The 20,486-nt window shown below is 50.8% G+C and overlaps 1 protein-coding gene across 2 annotated transcripts in view; it reads right to left on the bottom strand.

Annotated features, from left to right (window-relative positions):
- The window catches only part of SIN3B (SIN3 transcription regulator family member B), a 49,413-nt gene extending 34,053 nt beyond the window's left edge, over nucleotides 1-15,360 (bottom strand). The window contains exons 1-4 of one of the 2 annotated variants that reach the window (XM_055239144.2): nucleotides 15,218-15,360; nucleotides 14,855-14,961; nucleotides 13,104-13,257; nucleotides 2,824-3,024 (exon numbers count right to left, since the gene is read on the bottom strand). In XM_055239144.2, coding sequence (XP_055095119.1) covers nucleotides 2,824-3,024; nucleotides 13,104-13,257; nucleotides 14,855-14,961; nucleotides 15,218-15,328 — 573 coding nt within the window. In that variant the 5' untranslated portion in view covers nucleotides 15,329-15,360. The remainder of the gene's footprint in view (nucleotides 1-2,823; nucleotides 3,025-13,103; nucleotides 13,258-14,854; nucleotides 14,962-15,217) is intronic. The other variant, XM_055239143.2, reaches the window with a different exon arrangement.
- Between the last annotated feature and the right edge of the window lie 5,126 nt (nucleotides 15,361-20,486).

The raw sequence follows: 20,486 nt of genomic DNA, 5'->3' as shown, positions 1-20,486 counted from the left end.
ACCTCAGGTCTCTTCCAAGGTCAGTACCCTATTTGCTATAGTATTCATGTAATTCTCAGCCACTTAATATGCACATAACGGCGCTGCTGTTTAGAGTCGGTGCCTATCTTTTTTTAGGTGTCCCTGAGGAAGTTTTTGAATGTCATACCCTGAGTCTGTTTTCCCTTGAACCTGCAGTTCCCACGACACTTTGCAACTCTGCAGAGGGAGCTCATTTTTAGGGACCCACTATGTTAGGGTAGGACTAACTGTTCGTCTCAGCACATGCAGGACATGCATACATGGCTGTATAATGGGTGACAGTTACCCACGGGTGACCTGAGGCAGGCTTGTGCCTGAACTGGTTGCTCAGTTAACTTCACTGAACCCAGGCTCGTTGGCACCACCAGTTTTGTGGCCATTTTATGGATAAGAACCCCGAGGGAGAAGGTGGCAGAGAGAAAGTCTGAAGGAAAGCCCCACAGAGATGGAGAAACAGTAACACACGGCCAGATGGACCCTGGAGCTGCCTGGTTTGGCTCTAACAGTATCCCTGAAATATCTGAACCAACATTCTAAAACCAGGATAATTTACACAACAATTCAAACTTACATTTGAAAAAACTAGACAACCTGAGGCTGGAGTCACCAGGGGCCTTGTTCAAAATGCAGATGCTATCCAGCTGGGTACAGAGGCCCACGCCTATAATCCCAGTACTTTGGGGGGCCGAGGTGGGTGGATCACTTGAGGCCAGGAGTTCAAGACCCACCTGGGCAACATGGTGAAACCCCGTCTCCTCAAAAAATACAAAAATTAGCCAGGTGTCAGGGTAAGCGCCTGTAGTCCCAGTCACTCAGGAGGCTGAGGTGGGAGGACTGCTTGAGCCCAGAGAAGTAGAGGCTGCAGTGACCTGTGATGATGCCGCTGCACTCCAGCCTGGGCAACAGTGAGACCTAGTCTCAAAAAAATAAAAACAACAAAGAAACCGTGCCGCTGCCAGGCGGACCATGATGAATGGGAATCCTGCATGGTGGCCCAGGTGTCTGCATTCTCAACCAACTCTCAGCAGCCTGGTTTGGGTTGGGGGATACTGTCCCTTCCCATGGCACTCTCTCTGAAGGAGTCTGTGGCAGCTCCTCATCTAAATGCATCTCTAGTGTCTCTAACCTGCCCCTTTCCGTGCCACAGAACAGAGCCACTACACAGACTGCTCTGATGCGCCTTCCTAAATGTGATGACCCCACGAAGCCTGGGAGGGGCCTATAGATTCCACGATCACAAGCACATCCCTCCACACAGACCAGATGCTCATAGCAGACACTGGCAACCACTCATCCATGACAAGCAAACGTTCTTAGGGCTGTACCAGCCTCTCACAGACGCTAAGGCCCATGATGATGCCAGCACGGCGGACAACAAATGCCTTGCAGTTCTCAGGGCACAAATTCTATCCACCTGATCTGAAACGCTTATGCTGAAAAGAATCCCACTTCTTGACTCGACAGGTCAAGGCTGCAGGGATTTCATTTTAAAAAATGGGTTCTACTGATTAGCCAGGCGTGGTGGCCCATGCCTGTAGTCCCAGCTGCTCAGGAGGCTGAGGCAGGAGAATCGTCTGAAGCTGGGAGGCCGAGGCTGCAGTGAGCTGAGATTGAGCCACTGCACTCCAGCCTGGGTGACAGAGCAAGATTCTGTTTCAAAAAAAGAAAAAAAATGGGTTCTGATGCTAGAAAAAATTACAAGTGTTAGAGACTCCACATCTGGGTGAAGAGGACGTCTGAGCCCCACTCATGACACAGATGTCCCTTGCCACCAGCCCGTCTGCATTGCCCGAGTCCCCTCCAGACGCCCTGATGCCACTGTCTGCTCTGGTCCCTAGACCCTTGCACAGGCCGTTCCTGGCAACAAGAACGTCCACCCTTCCTCCAGGCTAACCTGCCTACTGGTTCCGACTGATCTGTCAAGATTCAACCTGACTGTCCCCTCCCTGGCCCCAGACAGGTTGGGAACTGGGCTGGGAACCATGTTAACCCTGACTCACCTCTCCTGCCCACATCCTTTCTTTTCCACCCCAATCCACCTCTGAGTTTCTTCCCACCACTGCAATGAACGGCTAAGCAGGAGCAGCCATTTGTCTCTGTAGCCCCAGCTCCTGGTGCTGGGCCCAGTTGTAATCAGCAAAGTAAAGGATGGCCGTATTGCCTAAGCAATAACAAAGTCATCTGATAAAAAGACTGTCTTGGCCAGGTGTGGTGACATACACCTGTACTCCCAGCTACTTGGAGGCTGAGGCAGGAGGATTGCTTGAGCCCAGGAGGCAGAGGCTGCAGTGAGCTATTATCACACCACTGCATTCCAGCCTGGGTGACAGAGCAAGACCCTGTCTCAAACAAACAAAAAAAAAGGTGGCTGGGCATGGCGGCTCACACCTGTAGTCCCAGCACTTTGGGAGGCTGAGGTGGATGGGTTGTTTGAGCTCAGGAGTTCAAGATCAGCCTGGGCAACATGACAAAACCCTGTCTCTACAAAAATTGCAAAAATTAGCTAGGTGTGGTGATGTGCGCCCATGTTCTAGCCCCAAGTAGCCTCCACTACTTGGGAGGCTGAGGTTGGAGGATGGCTTGAGCCCAGGCGGTGGAGGTTGCAGTGAGCTGGGTCCGTGCCACTGCACTCCAGCCTGGGCAACAGAGACAGACTCTAAGGAAAAAAACAAACAAAAAACTCCACAACTAATTAGAATTTTACAGGATTTTATGAATTCCAACAAGAAAATCTGAGTATCTGCAGAGCCCCAAACTGGATGAAATCCAAAACCCACAAGGAATTGTAATCTGAGTTCTTACCTGGTATGTGTGCAGGATCTCCAGGAACGACCTGTAGATTTCTGGGTGGTCTAGGAAGCGGGTCTTAATCTTATTCACGTAGCTGATGGCGTTGTTGAATTCCACGGAATCGGACTCCAGGGGCACCTGGGGTTTGTCCTCTTTATATGGCACCTGCTGCTTGAAGTCCTCCGCACCGTCCCCGTGGTTGTGCGAATTCTCCTGACAAGGCGACAATGAGTTACTGCCAGGTCTGACACTGGAAACAGATTGTGAAAAACGCCAGGCCCAGCCACTGTCTGCACAGGAACAGAAAAAACTCAGCACGGAGCCAAGTTGTATTAGAGACAGGGAAAGGTTACTTCTGAGAGCCTGGAGGCAAGCAGGGCGGGGTGCACAGGTGAGTCTCCCCAGCTCACCTCCACCCGATCCTTACCAATCTACTCAAAGGACACAACAAGTTCAACAAGCACCTTCCATTTGGAAAACTTCACACTCATGAGAAATGTACAAAGTGGATGTTTAAGCCTCTGCAGCGCCAAGTGCTAGGCTGCGTATTAATAGAGAAGTCTCCCACGCCTTCTGCAATCTGTTTCAGCAAGATTGCTTTCACGCTGGAAAGGCACCTGCTGCCAGAAGTGATGCCAAGATAGGATATTTAAGATGGGGACCCTGGAGGTTAGAGGCGACCCAATGTCCAGGTTGTTGGGGACTTCAAGGGACATGACATTTTTGGTGCTAAGCCCCAGGCTAATTGCAACGAGCTGCATTGGTCACTTGGGAGAAAAGACAGGCCCTCAACACCCACCAAGAATGCCCTCTATGCGTGTACTTTTCAGCCTATATGAGCAAAAATAGAAAACAAGCTTGCCTCCCTCCCATGTTGTGGTGGGACAGGACCACTCCCTCAAAGGAGGAGCTGTTGTTTCTAAACCAGAATTATGCTGCACCATCCCCAGCCCACAAGGGCTGGGTCTCCAGCCAGTCAGGATTCCTCCAGCCTGGCTAAGGTTTTTGCTTGGATAACCCCTGCTTGGTGAGTCCTAGAGAATGCTCTTTCACCAAACTAAAATTACGCCACCTCCCAGCACTCCTGCATTTTTCTCCGCAGCCTGTCACCACTTTATGGATCATGTATTTTACTCATTGCACTGTCTGCCAGTCCCTGACTAGATGGTGGACTCCATGAGGGTGGGGGTCTTGATCAGGGCTGTATCTCCAGTGCCTGGAACAGTGTGAGAAACAGAGTGGGCTTCACCCACTGTTGGGGATGATCAGGTGAACGGATGAAGGGACACACAGACTTCACTGTTTCCACTGCCCTGCGATGCCTAACACTGCACGTGACCCAAACGCTGACCCTGAGAATCTACTGGGACAGGCAAGGCCAGGAACATCACTGCCGTCTTGTACTGAAACAGGTACCTCTGCTGGGCACAGGCACCATCAGCAAGGTGAGTGCATCCATCAGCTCAGGCTGCCACAGCGAGGTACCCCAGACTGGCTGGAACAACAGAAGTTAGTAGTTCTCAGTTCTGGAGGCCAGGAGGCCAAGGTCAATGTGCCAGGAGGTTTGGTTTTCTCTGAGGCCTCTCTCCTTGGCTTGCGGACGGCCACTGTGTCCTCATGTGGTCGTCTCTCTGTGCACACATGTCCCTGATATGTGTCCCAATCTCCTCTTCTTATAAGGACACCAATCAGACTGGATTAGAGCCCACCCTAATGGCCTCGTTTAAATCACCTCTTCAAAGGCTCCATCTCCAAATACAGTCACGTTCTGAGGCGCTGGGGCTAGGGTTAAAATACATGAATTTGGGGTGGAATGTGGGGTGGGGGGATGACACAATTCTGCCCACAACAATGGGTACAGAGACAATTCTAGAAAGTCACAGCTGAGAAGAGCAGAAATACAAAACGCAGAGCAGCCACGATTCTAAAACAATTTCTCCTCGGTGGCAGGATTTGTTCTTTTTGTTTTGAGATGGAGTCTTGCTCTGTCTCCCAGGCTGGAGTGCAGTGGTACGATCCCGGCTCACTGCAACTTTTGCCTCCTGGGTTCAAGTGATTCTCCTGAGTAGCTGGGATCACAGGTGCCGCGTGACCACGCCGGCTAATTTTTGTATTTTTAGCACAGATGGGGTTTCACCATGTTGGCCAGGCTGGTCTCGCCTGACCTCAAGTGATCTGCCCACCTTGGCCTCCCACAGTGCTGAGATTACAGGCATAAAACATTGCGCCCGGTCAGTGGCGGGGTTTGTTGTAAGATTCTCTGGGGATGTCCGAGATGATTCTCCCTTCTCAGGCTCACAGGGGGCTGTGCCTGTTTCTCCACAGTGCACAAGTTTGATGGCAGAAGCGGTCGGAACGAGCGGGGTGTGGGTATGTAGGGAAGCAGCATGGAGCCAAGGTCTGTTTCAGAGGCAGCTGTAGGCTCACTATGAGCCCCCCACCATTCCAAGGAGGCATTTCCAAGCTCCGCATGCACCCTCTGATCCCCTAAAGTGTGCCACTACGACAAAATGGGGAACCACGCTCTAGACCAGGGCTTGGCAAAAAGAGCCAGATGGGACGGTACAGCCACTGCGAGGGACAGTGTGGCAGTTACCTCAACAGGTTGACCATGGAATTATTACTACATATGACCCAGTAATCCCACTCCCAGGTCTATACCCAAGAGAACTGAAAACAGGTGCTCAGGCCAGGCATAGTGGCTCAGGCCAGGTGCAGTGGCTCACACCTGTAATTCTAGGACTTTGGGAGGTTGTGGTGGACAGATCACTTGAAGTCAGGAGTTTGAGACCAGCCTGGCCAACATCGCAAAACCCCGTCTCCACTAAAAATACAAAAATTAGCCAGGTGTGGTGGTGTGCACCTGTAGTCCCAGCTACTTGGGAGGCTGAGGAGGAAGAATTGCTTGAACCCAGGAGGCGGGGGTTGCGGTAAGCCAAGAATGTACCACTGCACTCCAGCCTGGGAAACAAGAGCAAAGCCCCATGTCAAAAAAAAAAAAAAAAAAAAAAAAGCCAGGCGCAGTGACTCACGCCTGTAATCCCAGCACTTTGGGAGGCCAAGGCTGGCAGATCACGAGGTCAGGAGTTCAAGACTAGCCTGGCCGACATGGTGAAACCCTATCTCTACTAAAAATGCAAAAAAATTAGCTGGGCGTGGTGGTGGGAGCTTATAATCCCGGCTACTCGGGAGGCTGAAGCAGGAGAATTGCTTGAACATGGGAGGCAGAGGTTTCAGTGAGCTGAGACCCCGCCACTGCACTCCAGCCTGGGTGACAGAGCGAGACTCTGTCTCAAAAAAGAAAAGAAAAAGAAAACAGGTGTTCCAACACATCCTTACACATGAATGTTCATTGCAGCACTACACACAGCCAAAGGTGGAAACAGGCCAAACATCCATCAACAGAAGAGTGGGCACGCAAAATGTAGTCCCACCATACAGTGGAGAATGATTCAGTCTTGAGGAAGGAAGCACTGATATCAGCTCCGATGTGAATGACCCCGGAAAACACGATGCTGAGTGAGAAGCCAGACACCAACAGCCACACAGTGTATGACCCCACTGATATGAAATGTCCACACGGGCAAATCCATAAAGACAGGAAGCAGACTCATGGTTGCCAGGGGCTTGGGGGAGAGGAGAATTAAGAGGTTCAGGGTTTGATCCTGGAGTGATGTTAATGTTCTAGAATTAGTGGTGATGGTTGTACAGTATTGTGACTATACTAACACTTTAAAATGATGATGAATTTTATGTCATGTGAACAGTATCACAATATGAAACATTTTTTAAAATTTAATCCTTTGAAAATGTAAAAATCACAACCAATCACACCGAGCCAGGCTGGCTTTGGCCTCCAAGCTGCCATTTGCCGACTGTGCTGCTCTAAACCACCCAGCACAAGCCCAGTTTTCTCTTTCTCTTCTGGCACCTCCTTTCTCCCTGTGCCCTGGGTGGCCTCGTCAGGCAGAGTTCGAACTGCCTCCCACACCATGACAACTATCGTGCGTGGCCGACACGTCCATCTGAGCATCCACACACAGCCCCACCTGGGTACTGATTAACAGAGCCTCAAATGGCAGGCACCTCACAGACACAGAGCAGCCCCCCAACTGCCTTGGCCTTATGCACCTCAGCAGGGGCCCACACTTTTACCCAGAGAACCAGGCATCCTGAGATCACCCCAGACTTCTCACTCTCACTGACACCCCCGCTCCTGATCTACATCATCATCCACTCTGCCCCCATCACATGGGAACCCCCTCTGGTCCTTGTCACCAGTCACTCTGTCCCCATCACTCAGGGCACTTGTCTGGTCCTTATCACTACCCACTCCGTCCCCATCACTCGGGGGTCCCTCTCCAGTCCTTGTTACCATCCACTTTGTCCTCATCACTGTCTACTCAGTCCCCATCAGTTGGGGACTGTCTCTGGTCCTTGTCACCATCCTCTCTGTCCCCATCACTCAGAGGCCTTCTCTACTCCTTGTTACCATTCATTCTGTCCTCATCACTTGGGGATTGTCTCTGGTCCTTGTCACCATTCTCTCTGTCCCCATCACTTGGGACCCTCTCTGGTCCTTGTCACCATCCACTCTGTTTCCATCACTGTCTACCCCGCCTCCATCACTTGGGGCCCCTCCCTGGTCTCCCAGGGGCCTCCTGCCCCCTCATTCTCAGCACAGCAGCAGAACCACCTCCCAGAACCATCCGGTGATTCTCACACTCCTGGCTCCCTCTCCCCCTTCTCTCCTTCAGCTCCTGACCCTGCCGTTCTCTTTGGCTGTTCCTCAAGCACACCCACTCACTCTCACCTCAGGCCATCACTCCCCACCAGGAGCAGTCCCTCATGAAACAGATCCTGCCCACAGCACCTTCTCCCACCCTTCCCTGGCCTGCTCCATCCTCTCTCTGCCCCCTCCTGCGCGCCGCCCACATCTGCCCATCTGTTTCTCATCGGAACCCCCACCTTGACTGTGCAGGAACCCTGAGAGCAGGGCCTCTGAACAAACCCCAGGGCCTGGCTCGGAGAAGGGGTCACCGCCTGCTCCATGAGCCAAGAAGATACAAACACAAGAATTGACTTGTTGACAAATGGCGGGACTTCCCCCAGAGAGTAGCCAGGGGGCTCCCTTTGAATGTCAAGGGGCTGCTTATGTTAGGACCTGCACATTAAGGGGTTATCTCTGTCTCTGTCCAAGCCGGTTGTCATCTTCCACGAGGCAGGGTCTGCCCTGAAGAGGACCCACTAGCTGAGAGTGGCCACGTTCCCACCAGTGTCCGGTTTCTCATTCCTGCACCATGCACTGCTCCCTGGCAATGTTCCAGAAGGTGGATACAGTCATGAACAAGACAGTGGAGGGCCCACCTCTCCTTAAGGACTCACCGTCAACCAAGGAAGGAAAACCAACAAGAAACAATGCATTCCGAACTTCTTTTCCTAGCCGTTTTGAAATATGTAACTCAGGGTGGCGTAAGAAAGCCACAGGGTAGGGACTAGGGGGGCTCTCTGTGGAGGTGACATTACAACCAAGGCCTGAATTACCAGACAGGAAATGATGCTGACTCAGGAGGCCGAGGCGAGGCTCCAGTAAGAAGCTGTTCCTTCCTCCAAGTTCCCCAGGTCATCACTGGCCACACACCACGGCCCGTGTCTGTCTTCCCCTTTAGACTCATGTTCTCAACCTGAGCAACTCTGCCACCCAGGGGACACTCGGCAACACGGGAAACACTTTAGGTTATCACATCTAGAAGCATCTGGTGGGTGGAGGCCAGGGAGGCTGCTCAAACACCCTTCAGTGTGCAGGACAACACCTCGCCATAAAGAACAGTCTGGCCCTCAAAGCTGAAGACACCCTGCGCCAAAGGCTGCCCGAGGTTGGGACTCTCTTATTCACCTTCCTTAGCACATATGGGCCACTCCCTACTTGTCAGTAGCTGGCAGGCTGGGGGGGAAAACAAGATACTTCAAAACAGTCAAACTAGAAAAACTAAGAGACAGAGAATACTGGCCAGGCGTGGTGGGTCACACCTGTAATCCCAAAACTTTGGGAGGCCAAGGCAGGAGGATCACTTGAGTCCAGCCTGGACCACATGGTGAAACCCTGTCTCTATTTTAAAAATGTAAAAAAGGCCAGGCACAGTGGCTAACGCCTGTAATCCCAACACTTTGGGAGGCTGAGGTGGGCAATCACTTGATGTCAGGGGTTCGACACCAGCCTGGCCAACATGGTGAAAACCTGTCTCTACTAAAAATACAAAAATTAGCTGGGTGTGTGGTGGCACATGCCTGTAATCGCAGCTACTTGGGAGGCTGAGGCAGGAGAATGACTTGAACCTCAGAGGCGGAGGTTGCAGTGAGCTGAGATCGCGCCATTGTACTCCAGCCTAGGTGACAGTGAAACAGTGTCTCAAAAAAATAAAATAATTCAATTAAACTAAAGTAAAAAAAAAAAAAAAAAAAAAAAAAAAAGAACTTTGGGAGGCCGAGGTGGGCAGATCATGAGGTCAGGGGATTTCAAAACCAGCCTGACCAACATGGTGAAATCTCATCTCTACTAAAAATACAAAAATTAGCTGATAGTGGTGGCAGGCACCTGTAATCCCAGCTACTCAGGAGGCTGAGGCAGAAGAATCACTTGAACCCAGGAAGCAGAGGATGCAGTGAGCCAAGATTGTGCCATTGCACTCCAGCCTGGGCAACACAGCGTGACTCTGTCTCAAAAAAAAAAAAAAAAAAAAAAAGATGGCCAGGTGCAGTGACTCATGCCTGTAATCCCAGCACTTTGGGAGGCCGAGGCGGGCAGATCACGTGAGGTCAGGAGTTCAAGACCAGCCTGACCAACGTGGAGAAACCCTGTCTCTACTAAAAATACAAAATTAGTCAGGCGCGGTGGCGCATGCCTGTAATCCCAGTTACTCAGGAGGCTGAGGCAGGAGAATCGCTTGAACTGGGGAGGCAGAGGATGCGGTGAGTCGAGACTGTGTCATTGCACTCCAGCATGGGTAAAGAGCAAAACTCTGTCACAAAAAAAAAAAAAAGAAAAAGAAAAGAAAGAAAAAAAGAATATCACCAGGGCCTCTGTGTGTGGGAAACCCTGTAAGGCTGTCAGACGATGGCCTCTCAAAGGACTCCAGGGAGCCGAAAGCTCAAAGGACTCCTGAAGCCACACGAGTCATGGCCTGGACCTGGGACATCTCTCATGTGTCTGTCCTGAAGCCACACAAACAACAGCCCAGACTGCTGGGAAGCAGGGCTGGAAACCTGACAGCACCTGTGTCAATATCAACTGGAAGCCAGTGGGCTCCCAGGGGCCCTGAAGAGAACAAACCTCTACACCTAAGCCTGGAAATGACTGTTCCCAGGCTGCAGCAAGATGACCAAGGCCCTGTGAGTAGCTACTAAGTGAAAGTTCTTTTCAAGCGTTTCCCCAAGTCAATGAGTCTGCACTGTCATCGTCACCTAAGCCACCTACGAGGAGACAAGACTGCCAGCCCTCCACGGTTGGGGACCCACGGCTACTTAAAGGAAGAGCCAACTCCAAATACAACCACAGTGTGGTGCCTGTCGAGATCTAGCCCTGAAAGCCAAGTTACTCCACGGGCAGGGACTCTGCTGAAAGGCAATTTCCACGTGCAGGACGCACAGTTCACATCTTTTCACTCTGGCTCTTTCTGAGTGACACGAACGAGACCCAGAGTTTCCACAGTGTTCAGGCTCTGCAAAGTGCTCTGGTGGACGCTGCTATTGCAATGAGCTTGGCTTTCTCCCGCAGTCATGACTGTTCCAGAGATCAATCTTGCTAAGGCTTTCATGGTCTGAGACACAAGCAGTACATCTGGATCCTGGGCTTCATTTGCAAACAGGAAATGGAAGGCTCTTCGGAGTTCAGTGGTCACACGCTTCCAAGTTCCCCTTTAAAGCTGAGACTCAGCCGGGTGCGGTGGCTCACACCTGTAATCCCAACACTTTGGGAGGCAGAGGCGGGCGAATCATGGGGTCAGGAGTTCGAGACCGGCCTGACCAACATGGTGAAACCATCTCCACTAAAAATACAAAAAAATTAGCCGGGCATGATGAAGTGTGCCTGTAATCCCAGCTACTCAGGACGCTGAGGCAGGAGAATCTCTTGAACCCAGGAGGCGGAGGCTGCAGGGAGCCGAGATTGCACCACTGCACTCCAGCCTGGGCAACAGAGCGAGACTCCGTCACAAAAAAGGAAAAAAAAACCTGAGACTCGCTCCTTGGCTTTCAGGAGATAACAGGCTGACGGCAGAGAGGGTCTTGCACAGAGAAGCAGCAGAATTTTTTTTTTTTTGAGACGGAGTCTTGCTCTGTCACCCAGGCTACAGTGCAGTGGCACAATCTCTGCTCACTGCAACCTCCGCCTCCCGGGTTCAAGCAATTCTCATGCCTCAGCCTCCCAAGTAGCTGGGATTACAGGCATGCTCCACTGCACCTGGCTAATTTTTGTACTTTTAGTAGAGACAGGGTTTTACCACATTGGCCAGGCTGGTCTCGAACTCTTGACCTTGTAATCTACCCATCTCAGCCTCCCAAAGTGCTGGGATTACAGGCGTGAGCCAGTACACCTGGCCGAGAAGCAGCAGAATTGACACACACCTTGCACACAGAATTAATACAAAATCACTGCCACATTACCCTTTGCTGTTCTCTTTCCAACTGACTGCAGTGTCAGATCCCTAATTGATTGGACACTCTACCATCTCTTCCATCAAAGGAGACCTACCAAGTGCTTCCAGCAGTAGATTCTGACACTCCCTGCTAAAGCTCTCGGGGCGAGGACTGGAGGAGGTTGGGAGAGCTGGTCCACTTACACCAGTGGTTCTCAACAGGGGCACTTTTGCCCCCCAGGGAGACACCTGGCAATGTCTGGAGACATTTCTGGCTGTCAGAACTGAGTGAAGGTCTGGTGGGTGCACGCTAGGGATCCTGCTAAACATTCCACAATGCACTGGGAAGTCCCCAACAGCAAAGAATTATGCCTTAAACGGCAATAGTGTTGAGGTGGAAAAAATGACAATGGTCATCTTATAAAAGGAAATCTTAAGTAGGCTTTCTTTTTCTCAGAGGCACTGGTAAGCTCAAGCACGAAGAGACCACAGAGATAGAAGGGGCAGTGAGCCAGGCACAGTGGCTCACTTCTGTAATCCCAGCACTGTGGGAGGCCAAGGTGGGCACATCGCTTGAGGCCAGGAGATCGAGACCAGCCTGGGCAACATAGTGAGACCCTGTCGCTACAAAAAAAATAAATAATAAATTAGCTGGCCATGGTGTGCATGCCTGTAGTCCTAGCTACTTAGGAGGCTGAGACGGGAGGATCATTTGAGCCCAGGAGGTTGAGGCTGCAGTGAGCTATGATGGCACCACTGCACTCCAGCCTGGGCAACAGAGTGAGACCCTGTCTTAAAAAAAAAAAAAAGGAAGCTGGGCATGGTGGCTCACGCCTATAATCCTAGCACTTTGGGAGACTGAAGCAGGCAGATCACTTGAGGTCAGCAGTTCAAGAACAGCCTGGCCAACATGAAGAACTCCCATCTCTACTAAAAATACAAAAATTAGCTGAGCATGGTGGTGCACACCTGTAATCCCAGCTACTCGGGAGGCTGAGGCAGGAAAATCGCTTGAACCTGGGAGGCGGAGATTACGCCACTGAGCTGAGATTGTGCCACTGCACTCCAGCCTGGGTGATAGAGCCAGACTCCGTCTCAAAAAAAAAAAAAAAAAAAAGGATGGGCAGCACCTATCACCCAAGAAAGGGACCAAAGCAAGGCCAGGAGTCCCAAATGAGCTAATGATCCTATCAACAATTAAATGAAACACAGCCACCATAGAAGTGGCTACTCACACACCATCTCGACCACTTTATTTTGTAGGCGGTACTGAGAGTGATCAGAGGCAGACGAGGACATGCTCAAATACAAGGGCAAGCCTGCCTGGTACGCTCGCTGGGAAAGCCTCAAGCCAAGACCTCAGCAACTGCTGAGGTGGTTATTTAGACTTCACACAAAATTCTGCGTTAGGAGGATACCTCCCTGACATCCATTCTTGATTTAAATCTTCCAAACAGATCAATTTGGGAGGCAGAGGCTGCTTGTGTAGGTGTTTCCATATCTATTTTGATTTGTGCTAGAAGCAATGAGCACGTCTAGAAAAAGAACAGATCTTAAGTGGCTTTCTAGCAATGATACAAGAGAGACACGTGGCCCAACCTGAGTAGCAAGACATACTCGGTGAAGGCTGAGATCACCCGAACCACTGTAGTGGCATACCTGGCTTGTCAGAGGCGACTGTATGTTTAACTTGCCATTCTTGGGAATGTCTATTCTATATCCGAGGGGAAGAAAAGCGTTGAATCCAACAATGAGGTCAGGGTGCTCGTGGAAGAGCTGCGAGACACGTCTGATGACTCCAGGAGTATCGATGCTAGAAGAAACAGCGGAAGTGGGCAAAAGGGTCTTGGGAAGTAAATGAAAAATGTAATCTATTCCCCACTCCCTTGATACTGCCACATAAAAACCTTCTCAACAGCCAACAAAGGAACCTAAAATGTGACCCACCAGGCACAGTGGCTCATGCCTGCAATCCCAGCACTTTAGGAGGCCGAGGCAGGCAGATCACCCGAGGTCAGGAGTTCGAGACCAACCTGGTCAACATGGTGAAACCCTGTCTGTACTAAAAATACAAAAATGAGCTTGGCGTGGTGGTGCGTGCCTGCAGTCCCAGCTACTCAGGAGGCAGAGGCACAAGAATCACTTGCACCAGGGAGGCGGAGGCTGCAGTGAAACCAGATCACACCACTGAACTCCAGCCTGGGCGACAGCGCGAGAATCCAATTCAAAAAAAAAAAAAAAAAGTGCCCCCATGTGATAGCATCTGTACACCATGATCTATCTCCTGACTGGCTAGGCCTGAGCTCCCTGTTCCCTCCTGGTGAGAACCAGAGAATACTAACATCGCTCAGCTCCCCCAAAACACTCCAAGAATGGGTACTCGGTTCTGAAAATGTCAGGAGAGCCAACCGCAAGGCCTGGACTCCAAGAAATGGCAGGAGGCCAAAGTCCTCTAAGCAATGTGAAAAATTCCCTCATTTTGTAACAGATAGAGATGACTACGACACAGGTTTCCATCTGAGCAAACAATTGCAATGCATAAATACCAATGGTACTGCCAAGAATGGGAAATGTGTAAGAAAAATAGGAGGGGAGAGATAGGGTCTCCCTTCTGGCTGCATCGCAGCCCAGCCCTTAGCACTGGGCTCCTGGAAGGAAACCAGGCCAGCCCCACCATGTTTCCTAAGAGGGGGCAGCAGTATGGTAAGGATGTGACCTCCAGGAATCTGAGTCAGAGAGTCTGAGTTCTAGTGACACCTCTGCTGCTTAGGTGGGTCCCTTACCCACTCCAAGCCTCAGTGAGCCTCCCATAAAAACAAGGGCATGATCCCAAGGTTTCCCATCTATCTGTAATCCTCCTTGATTCTCGGCCTGCAAAATCAGCTCGTGTGTTTTAAACGTTTTCTGTGTGCCAGCTCACTTACTAAGCATTTTATGCGTCTTACTTCCAAGCAGGCCTGGGACCACAGTGAGCCCAGAGAAGCATCTTGAGGACAAGATTAAAGGGGAAGAGGATGCCAAAAATTTCAATCATCAAGACAAATAACATTTTACAGCGCTTGAAAATAAAAATCAAAATGGGTCCCACCAAATCTTTCATGAACAAAACTAATTTAAAAATCAACATATTAAATCAAGGCAGGATTTGACTCTATGAGTGTGCACGGCCTCGCCCTCCCTGCCTCCCCCAGATCCCTGTCCTGCTTCCAGGAATCCCCACAAAGCTCCACAAAGTGGGTACTACCCATTTCCATTTTTGTTACGAGAAGGAGCTAGGGCTCTGAGAGATTCGACAACCTGCGCAAGGTCACCCGGCTAAAGGGGCAGCCTGGAGAGGGGAGGTCTCACCCCGCTAGGCCCGATTCCGGCCCAGGGGGGTCCCCCGAGGTGGAGAGGGGCCCCGCTGGTACCTCTGGCTTTTGAACTCCTTCATGATCTCCAGGAAGCCGTTGTAGGTGGCAGGGTCGCTGCCAAAGCGGATCTTCACCTGGTCCAGATAGGTGAGGGCGTCTTCTACCTGCAGAGAGGGAGAGGGTCCCGGTGGGCCCGGGCCGCGGGAGGAGGGGACGAGGGGCCGGGGTCCCTGAGGGGAAGGGGATGCGCTGGGCCTTCGGAAGGCCGAGGGGAGAGGTGAGGGGTGAGGGGTCCGGGGCAGTGCAGAGGGGAGGCCGAGGCGGGGCTGGGGCTGGGGCCGGGCGGGGCCTGGGTGAGGGGCGCCCGCCCGCGGGGTCCAGAGGATGGGGTCCCCGAGGGAGGGCGGGGACGCCACTCACGTGCACCGGCAGCTTCTCGTGGCCCGCGGAGCCCGAGCGACCCCAGCGGGCGCCGCTCAGCCCCCGGCCCGCGGGGCCGCCGCCACCGCTGCCACCACCAGCGTGCGCCATGTCCGAAGTCGGAGCTGCGCCCCGCCCCGCCCCCGCCCGAGGGCCTGCCGCGCATGCGCAGCCTCCGCCTTTGGAGGCGGGGTTTGATGACGTTGAGGGGCGGTGCTCTTTGAGGGACTCTTCTAAAGATCTTCTCCTTAAGCTAGGTATTATAATTAATGATTTATATAGCAGGGGTAGGCGAGCCAAGACCCGCCGCCTAGTTTGTCCGGCCCCGCAAGCTCAGAATTACTTTTACATGTTTACATAGCTGGGGGAAAAAGCCAAAGGAGAAGAATAGTCTATGACCTGTGAAAAGTTTGTGAAATTCACATTCGAGGGTCTCTGAATAAAGTTTTATTGGCACACAGACACGCCCACGCGTTTACCTAGCTTCTCTGCCTGTTTTTGCCTTACAACAGAGTAGGTAGTTGCCAAAGATCCTACAGATCTGCAGAACCTGAAGTATTTACGATCTGGCCTTTTATGGAAAAAGTTTGTTGGCCCCTGCTTTATAGAGTTGACGGGACAATGAGGTATGAGCACCCAGCGCCCTAATATAGGGCCTTGCGTGGTGAATTTTTGCTAAATGGCCTTTAAGTTAGTCCTACTCCTCCCATCTTCACTTCCCTATCCTTGGCCCTGTCACTTCCCATCTGGACCAGTTTAGGAGGCTCCTAACTCTGGTACTTTCTTTTTTTCTTTTTTTTTTTTTTTGAGACAGAATCTCGCTCTGTCACCCAGGCTGGAGTGCAGTGGCGCGATCTCCACTCACTGCAAGCTCCGCCTCCCGAGTTCACGCCATTGTCCTGCCTCAGCCTCCTGAGTAGCTGGGACTACAGGCGCCCGCCACCACGCCCGGCTAATTTTTTGTACTTTTAGTGCCACCGCACCCGGCCCTAACTCTGGTACTTTCTCCGCCCTGATACTATCAAGAACTCTAGGCTGGGGATGGTGGCTCACGCCTGTAATCCCAGCACTTTGGGAGGCCGAGGCGGACGGATCACGAGGTCAGGAGATAGAGACCATCGTGGCTAACACGGTGCAACCCCGTCTCTACCAAAAATACAAAAAATTAGCCGGGCCTTGAAAAAAAGAAAAAGAAAATGAAAAAATTGGCTGGGCGCCGTAGCTTACGACTGTAATCCCAGCAGTTTGGGACGCCGAGACGGGCAGATCACCTGAGGTCTGGAGTTGGAGACTAGCCTGACCAACATGGAGAAACCCCATCTCTACTAAAAATACAAAATTAGCCGGGCTTTGTGGCGCATGCCTGTAATCCCAGCTACTCGGGAGGCTGAGGCAAGAGAATTGCTTGAACCCAGGGGGCGGAGGTTGCAGTGAGCCGAGATCACGCCATTGCACCCAGCCTGGGCAACAAGAGCATAAACTCTGTCTCAAAAAATTAATTAATTAATTAATTAATAAAATGAAAAAATTAGCTGGGCATGATGGTGCACACGTTTAGTCCCAGCTACTCGGGAGGCTGAGGCAGGAGGATTGCTTATGCCCAAGAGTTCAAGGCTGCAGTGAGCCATGATCTTGCCACTGCACTCCAGCTTGGGAAGCATGGCAGTGCTTTTCTTTATTTTTTTTTAAAGAGCATCTCGTCTCTTAAAAAAAACAAACAGAAAAACAAAAAACTCCACTCTTCCCACCACTGCTTCCAAACCTCCAAGATCTTCCTATTTCTAATGAGATGAAATCTAAGCACCTACGTTGCAGGCTGTCAGAATTGGTCCTTAGGAACCTTTTCCTGCAGGATTTTCCAAGCAAACTGCCTGCCTCTGTGCAGAACTTCACACCATTGCCTGACCAACCTGGCTGCTTCCTGGCCCCACGCATTGGCACTCACCATTTCCTTTGCCAGAAGTACTGTCATGCCTCTTTGTTATTCAGAAAACACCTATACATCCTTCTAAACGCAGCCCAAATATCCCTTTCCCTCAGGAAGCTTTCCCAGTCCCCTTCTATGTCTCCCCTCAGTCCCTTGTATTTCATATTTGTTTTGTGTCCATCTCTAATACAAATCCCTGACACAGCCTCTCAGTCAGCGTTCATCAAATAAATGAACATTCAATTAATGACCAAGTGCTTTCTCTTTTTGTAAGTGAAGAGGTGCAGGAAAGTTGAGAGTAAATTGGCATCGAATGCATCATTTACCAGGCACCTTGCTAAGTGTCAGGAATAGAATGGTAAAAAGGAACGCAAATTTGGCCATTAAGAGCTTTCAGTCTTTGAGGATAGACAGGAATCTAGTAATCACACAAATGTAAAGTTTCACATGTAACAAATACTTTAAAGAGAAGGTATACATGTAACAGTTCCTAAATTTCTGTTGCTATGGCTGTGTAACAAATGAGCCCTTGACAATCCCAGCACTTTGGGAGGCCAAGGTGGGGGGATGCCTTGAGGCCAGGAGTTTGAGACCAGCCCAGGCAACATAGCAAAATCCCATCTCTACAAAAACATTAAAAAGAAAGAAAAATGGAGAGAAAAAATAAAAACATCATAAGGTCTGGGCTTTCTGTAAAAGAAAATAAAAAGCAGCTCAAGACTTAGAAGCTTCAAATGACAACAACATTCATGGGGCAAGTGGCTCACGGCTATAATCCCAGCACTTTGGGAGGCAGAGGTGGGTGGATCACATGAGGCCAGGAGTTCAAGACCAGCCTGGACAAGATGGTGAAACCCCATCTCTACTAAAAATACAATAATTAGCCAGGTGTGGTGGCACACAGCTGTAATCCCAGCTACTTGGGAGGTTGAGGCGTGAGTATCGCTTGAACCCAGAAGGCGGAGGTTGCAATGAGCTGAGATTGCGCCACTGCACTCCAGCCTGGGGAACAGAGCAAGACCCTGTCTTGAAGAAAAAAAAGGAAGTCATTCATTTTACTCTTCAATCTGCAATTTGGGCAGGCTTGGGAGGAATAACTCAACCTTGGCATCAGCTGAGTGGCTCAAAGTCTGGGGGCTGGAATCACCTGAATGTTTGCTCACACATATATGTGTCAGTTGCTACAGGCTACAGGCTGAGACCCTTGCTGGGGCCGTTGCTTGGAACACATACATGTGGTCTCCTTGCAGCCTGAGCTTCTTCACAACTATCGTTCTAAGAACAAGTGAGCGTGTGAGCCAGGTGGGAATCATATCATCTTTTCTTTTTCTTCTTCCTCTTCCTCTTCTTCTTCCTCTTCTCCTTCTCCTTCTCCTTCTTCTTCTGGAGATGGCAGGGGTTGGGGTGGGACTCAGGGTCTCAGGCTGGCCCAGGCTGGCCTCAAACTCCTGGACTCAAAGGATCCTCCCACGTCAATCTGTTGAGTAGCTGGGACTACAGGCTTGCACCACTGCACCCAGCTCCCGTATTACCTTTTCTCACCCAGACTCGGAAGTCACGCAGAATCATTTCCATTGCATTCTTTCCATAGAGGCTGTTACAAAGTTTTTCCTAAATTCAAGAGGCGGGCAAATGGCCAAGAGTATCATGTGGGACAGGAAATATGCTGTGGCTATTTTTGGAAAATACCACCTGTTACCTAGGGAAACTTAACCCAGTCTTGCAGGGGATGAGGGAGGCTTCCCGGAGGAGGTGGTATTCTAGCTGAGATCTGAAGAATACATAGGCATTCATTGTGAGAAAAATCACGAACAGCTGTGATTTTTGAGGTGGGAGACAGCATGGTACATTTCAAGAGTTTTTTTTTTTTTTTTTTTTTAAGACGAGTTTCCCAGGCTGCAGAGAGGGAGGGGAAGAAAGATAGTACAAGATAATCCCAGAGCAGCCACAGGAGCGGAACACACAGCACCTTACGCACTGAGTTCAGGCTTTAGCATTCCTGCTGGTGGAAACCATCCAAGGGCTTTGAGCAGAGGAGCTGCAAGTTCAGGTTTGCATTTGAAAGTGATCACTCTGGCTGCTCTGCAGGAAAGTGACTGGAGGGGAGCCAGGGAGGGTGGAGGGAGGCTGTTTCATCATTTAGGCAAAGGACGATGGTGGCTTAGACCAGGATGGGAGCAGTGGAAGTAGAGAGCAGTGGGTGGGAGGGAGTGGTATTTAGAAAGTAAAGCATGGAAGATTCGTGGCTCCCAGCCAGGAAGAGCAGCGAAGGCAGACTGAACACTTTGCGGCCACCAGATGTCCGGACAGTCTGTTTCTTACCAAAGCCTCCCAGGGTTACAGGAAATGGGTCCTGATCCAGACCCCCCACCTCGAGAGGGTTTTTGGATTTCACGCAAGAAAGAATTCAGGGCGAGTCTGTAAAGTGAAAGCAAGTTTATAAGGAAAATAAAGGAACAAAGAATGGCTACTCCATAGACAGAGCAGCCCTGAGGGCCACTTATTCCCCATTTTTGTGATTTATTTCTTGATAATATGCTAAACAAGGGGTGGATTATTCATGCCTCCTCTTTTTAGACCATAAAGGGTAACTTCCTGACATTGCCATGGTATTTGTAAACTGTCACGGTGCTGGTGGGAGTGTAGCAGTGAGGACCACCAGAGGTCACTCACCTGGCCATTTTGATGTTGGTGGATTTTGGCCTGCTTCTTTACTGCAATCTGTTTTATCAGCACGGTCTTTATGATCCGTATCTTGTGCTGACCTCCTATCTCATTCTGTGACTAAGAATGCTTTAACCATCTGGGAATGCAGCACAGTAGGTCTTAGCCTTATTTTACCCAGCCCATACTCAAGTTGGGGTTCCTCTGGTTGAAACACCTCCGACACTGTTACGGGAAAATGGTCCCCATCCAGACTCCAAGAGAGGGTTCTTGGATCTCACGTAAGAAAGAATTCAGGGCCAGTCCATACAGTAAACTGAAAGCAAGTTTATTAGGAAAGTAAAGGACTAAAGAATGGCTACTCCATAGACAGAGCAGCCCTGAGGGCTGCTGGTTGCCCTTTTTTTTAGAGGGAGTCTCGCTCTGTCACCCAGGGTGGAGTGCAGTGGTGCGATCTTGGCTCACTGCAAGCTCCGCCTCCTGGGTTCACGCCATTCTCCTGCCTCAGCCTCCCGAGTAGCTGGGACTACAGGCACCCGCCACCATGCCCGGGGAATCTTTTTGTATTTTTAGTAGAGACAGGGTTTCACCTTGTTAGCCAGGATGGTCTCGATCTCCTGACCTCGTGATCTGCCCACCTTGGCCTCCCAAAGTGCTGGGATTACAGGCGTGAGCCAC

The sequence above is a fragment of the Symphalangus syndactylus genome, chromosome 13 (assembly GCF_028878055.3).
Source record: "Symphalangus syndactylus isolate Jambi chromosome 13, NHGRI_mSymSyn1-v2.1_pri, whole genome shotgun sequence".
NCBI lineage: Eukaryota > Metazoa > Chordata > Mammalia > Primates > Hylobatidae > Symphalangus > Symphalangus syndactylus.
This window is presented reverse-complemented; position numbering and strand designations above follow the sequence as displayed.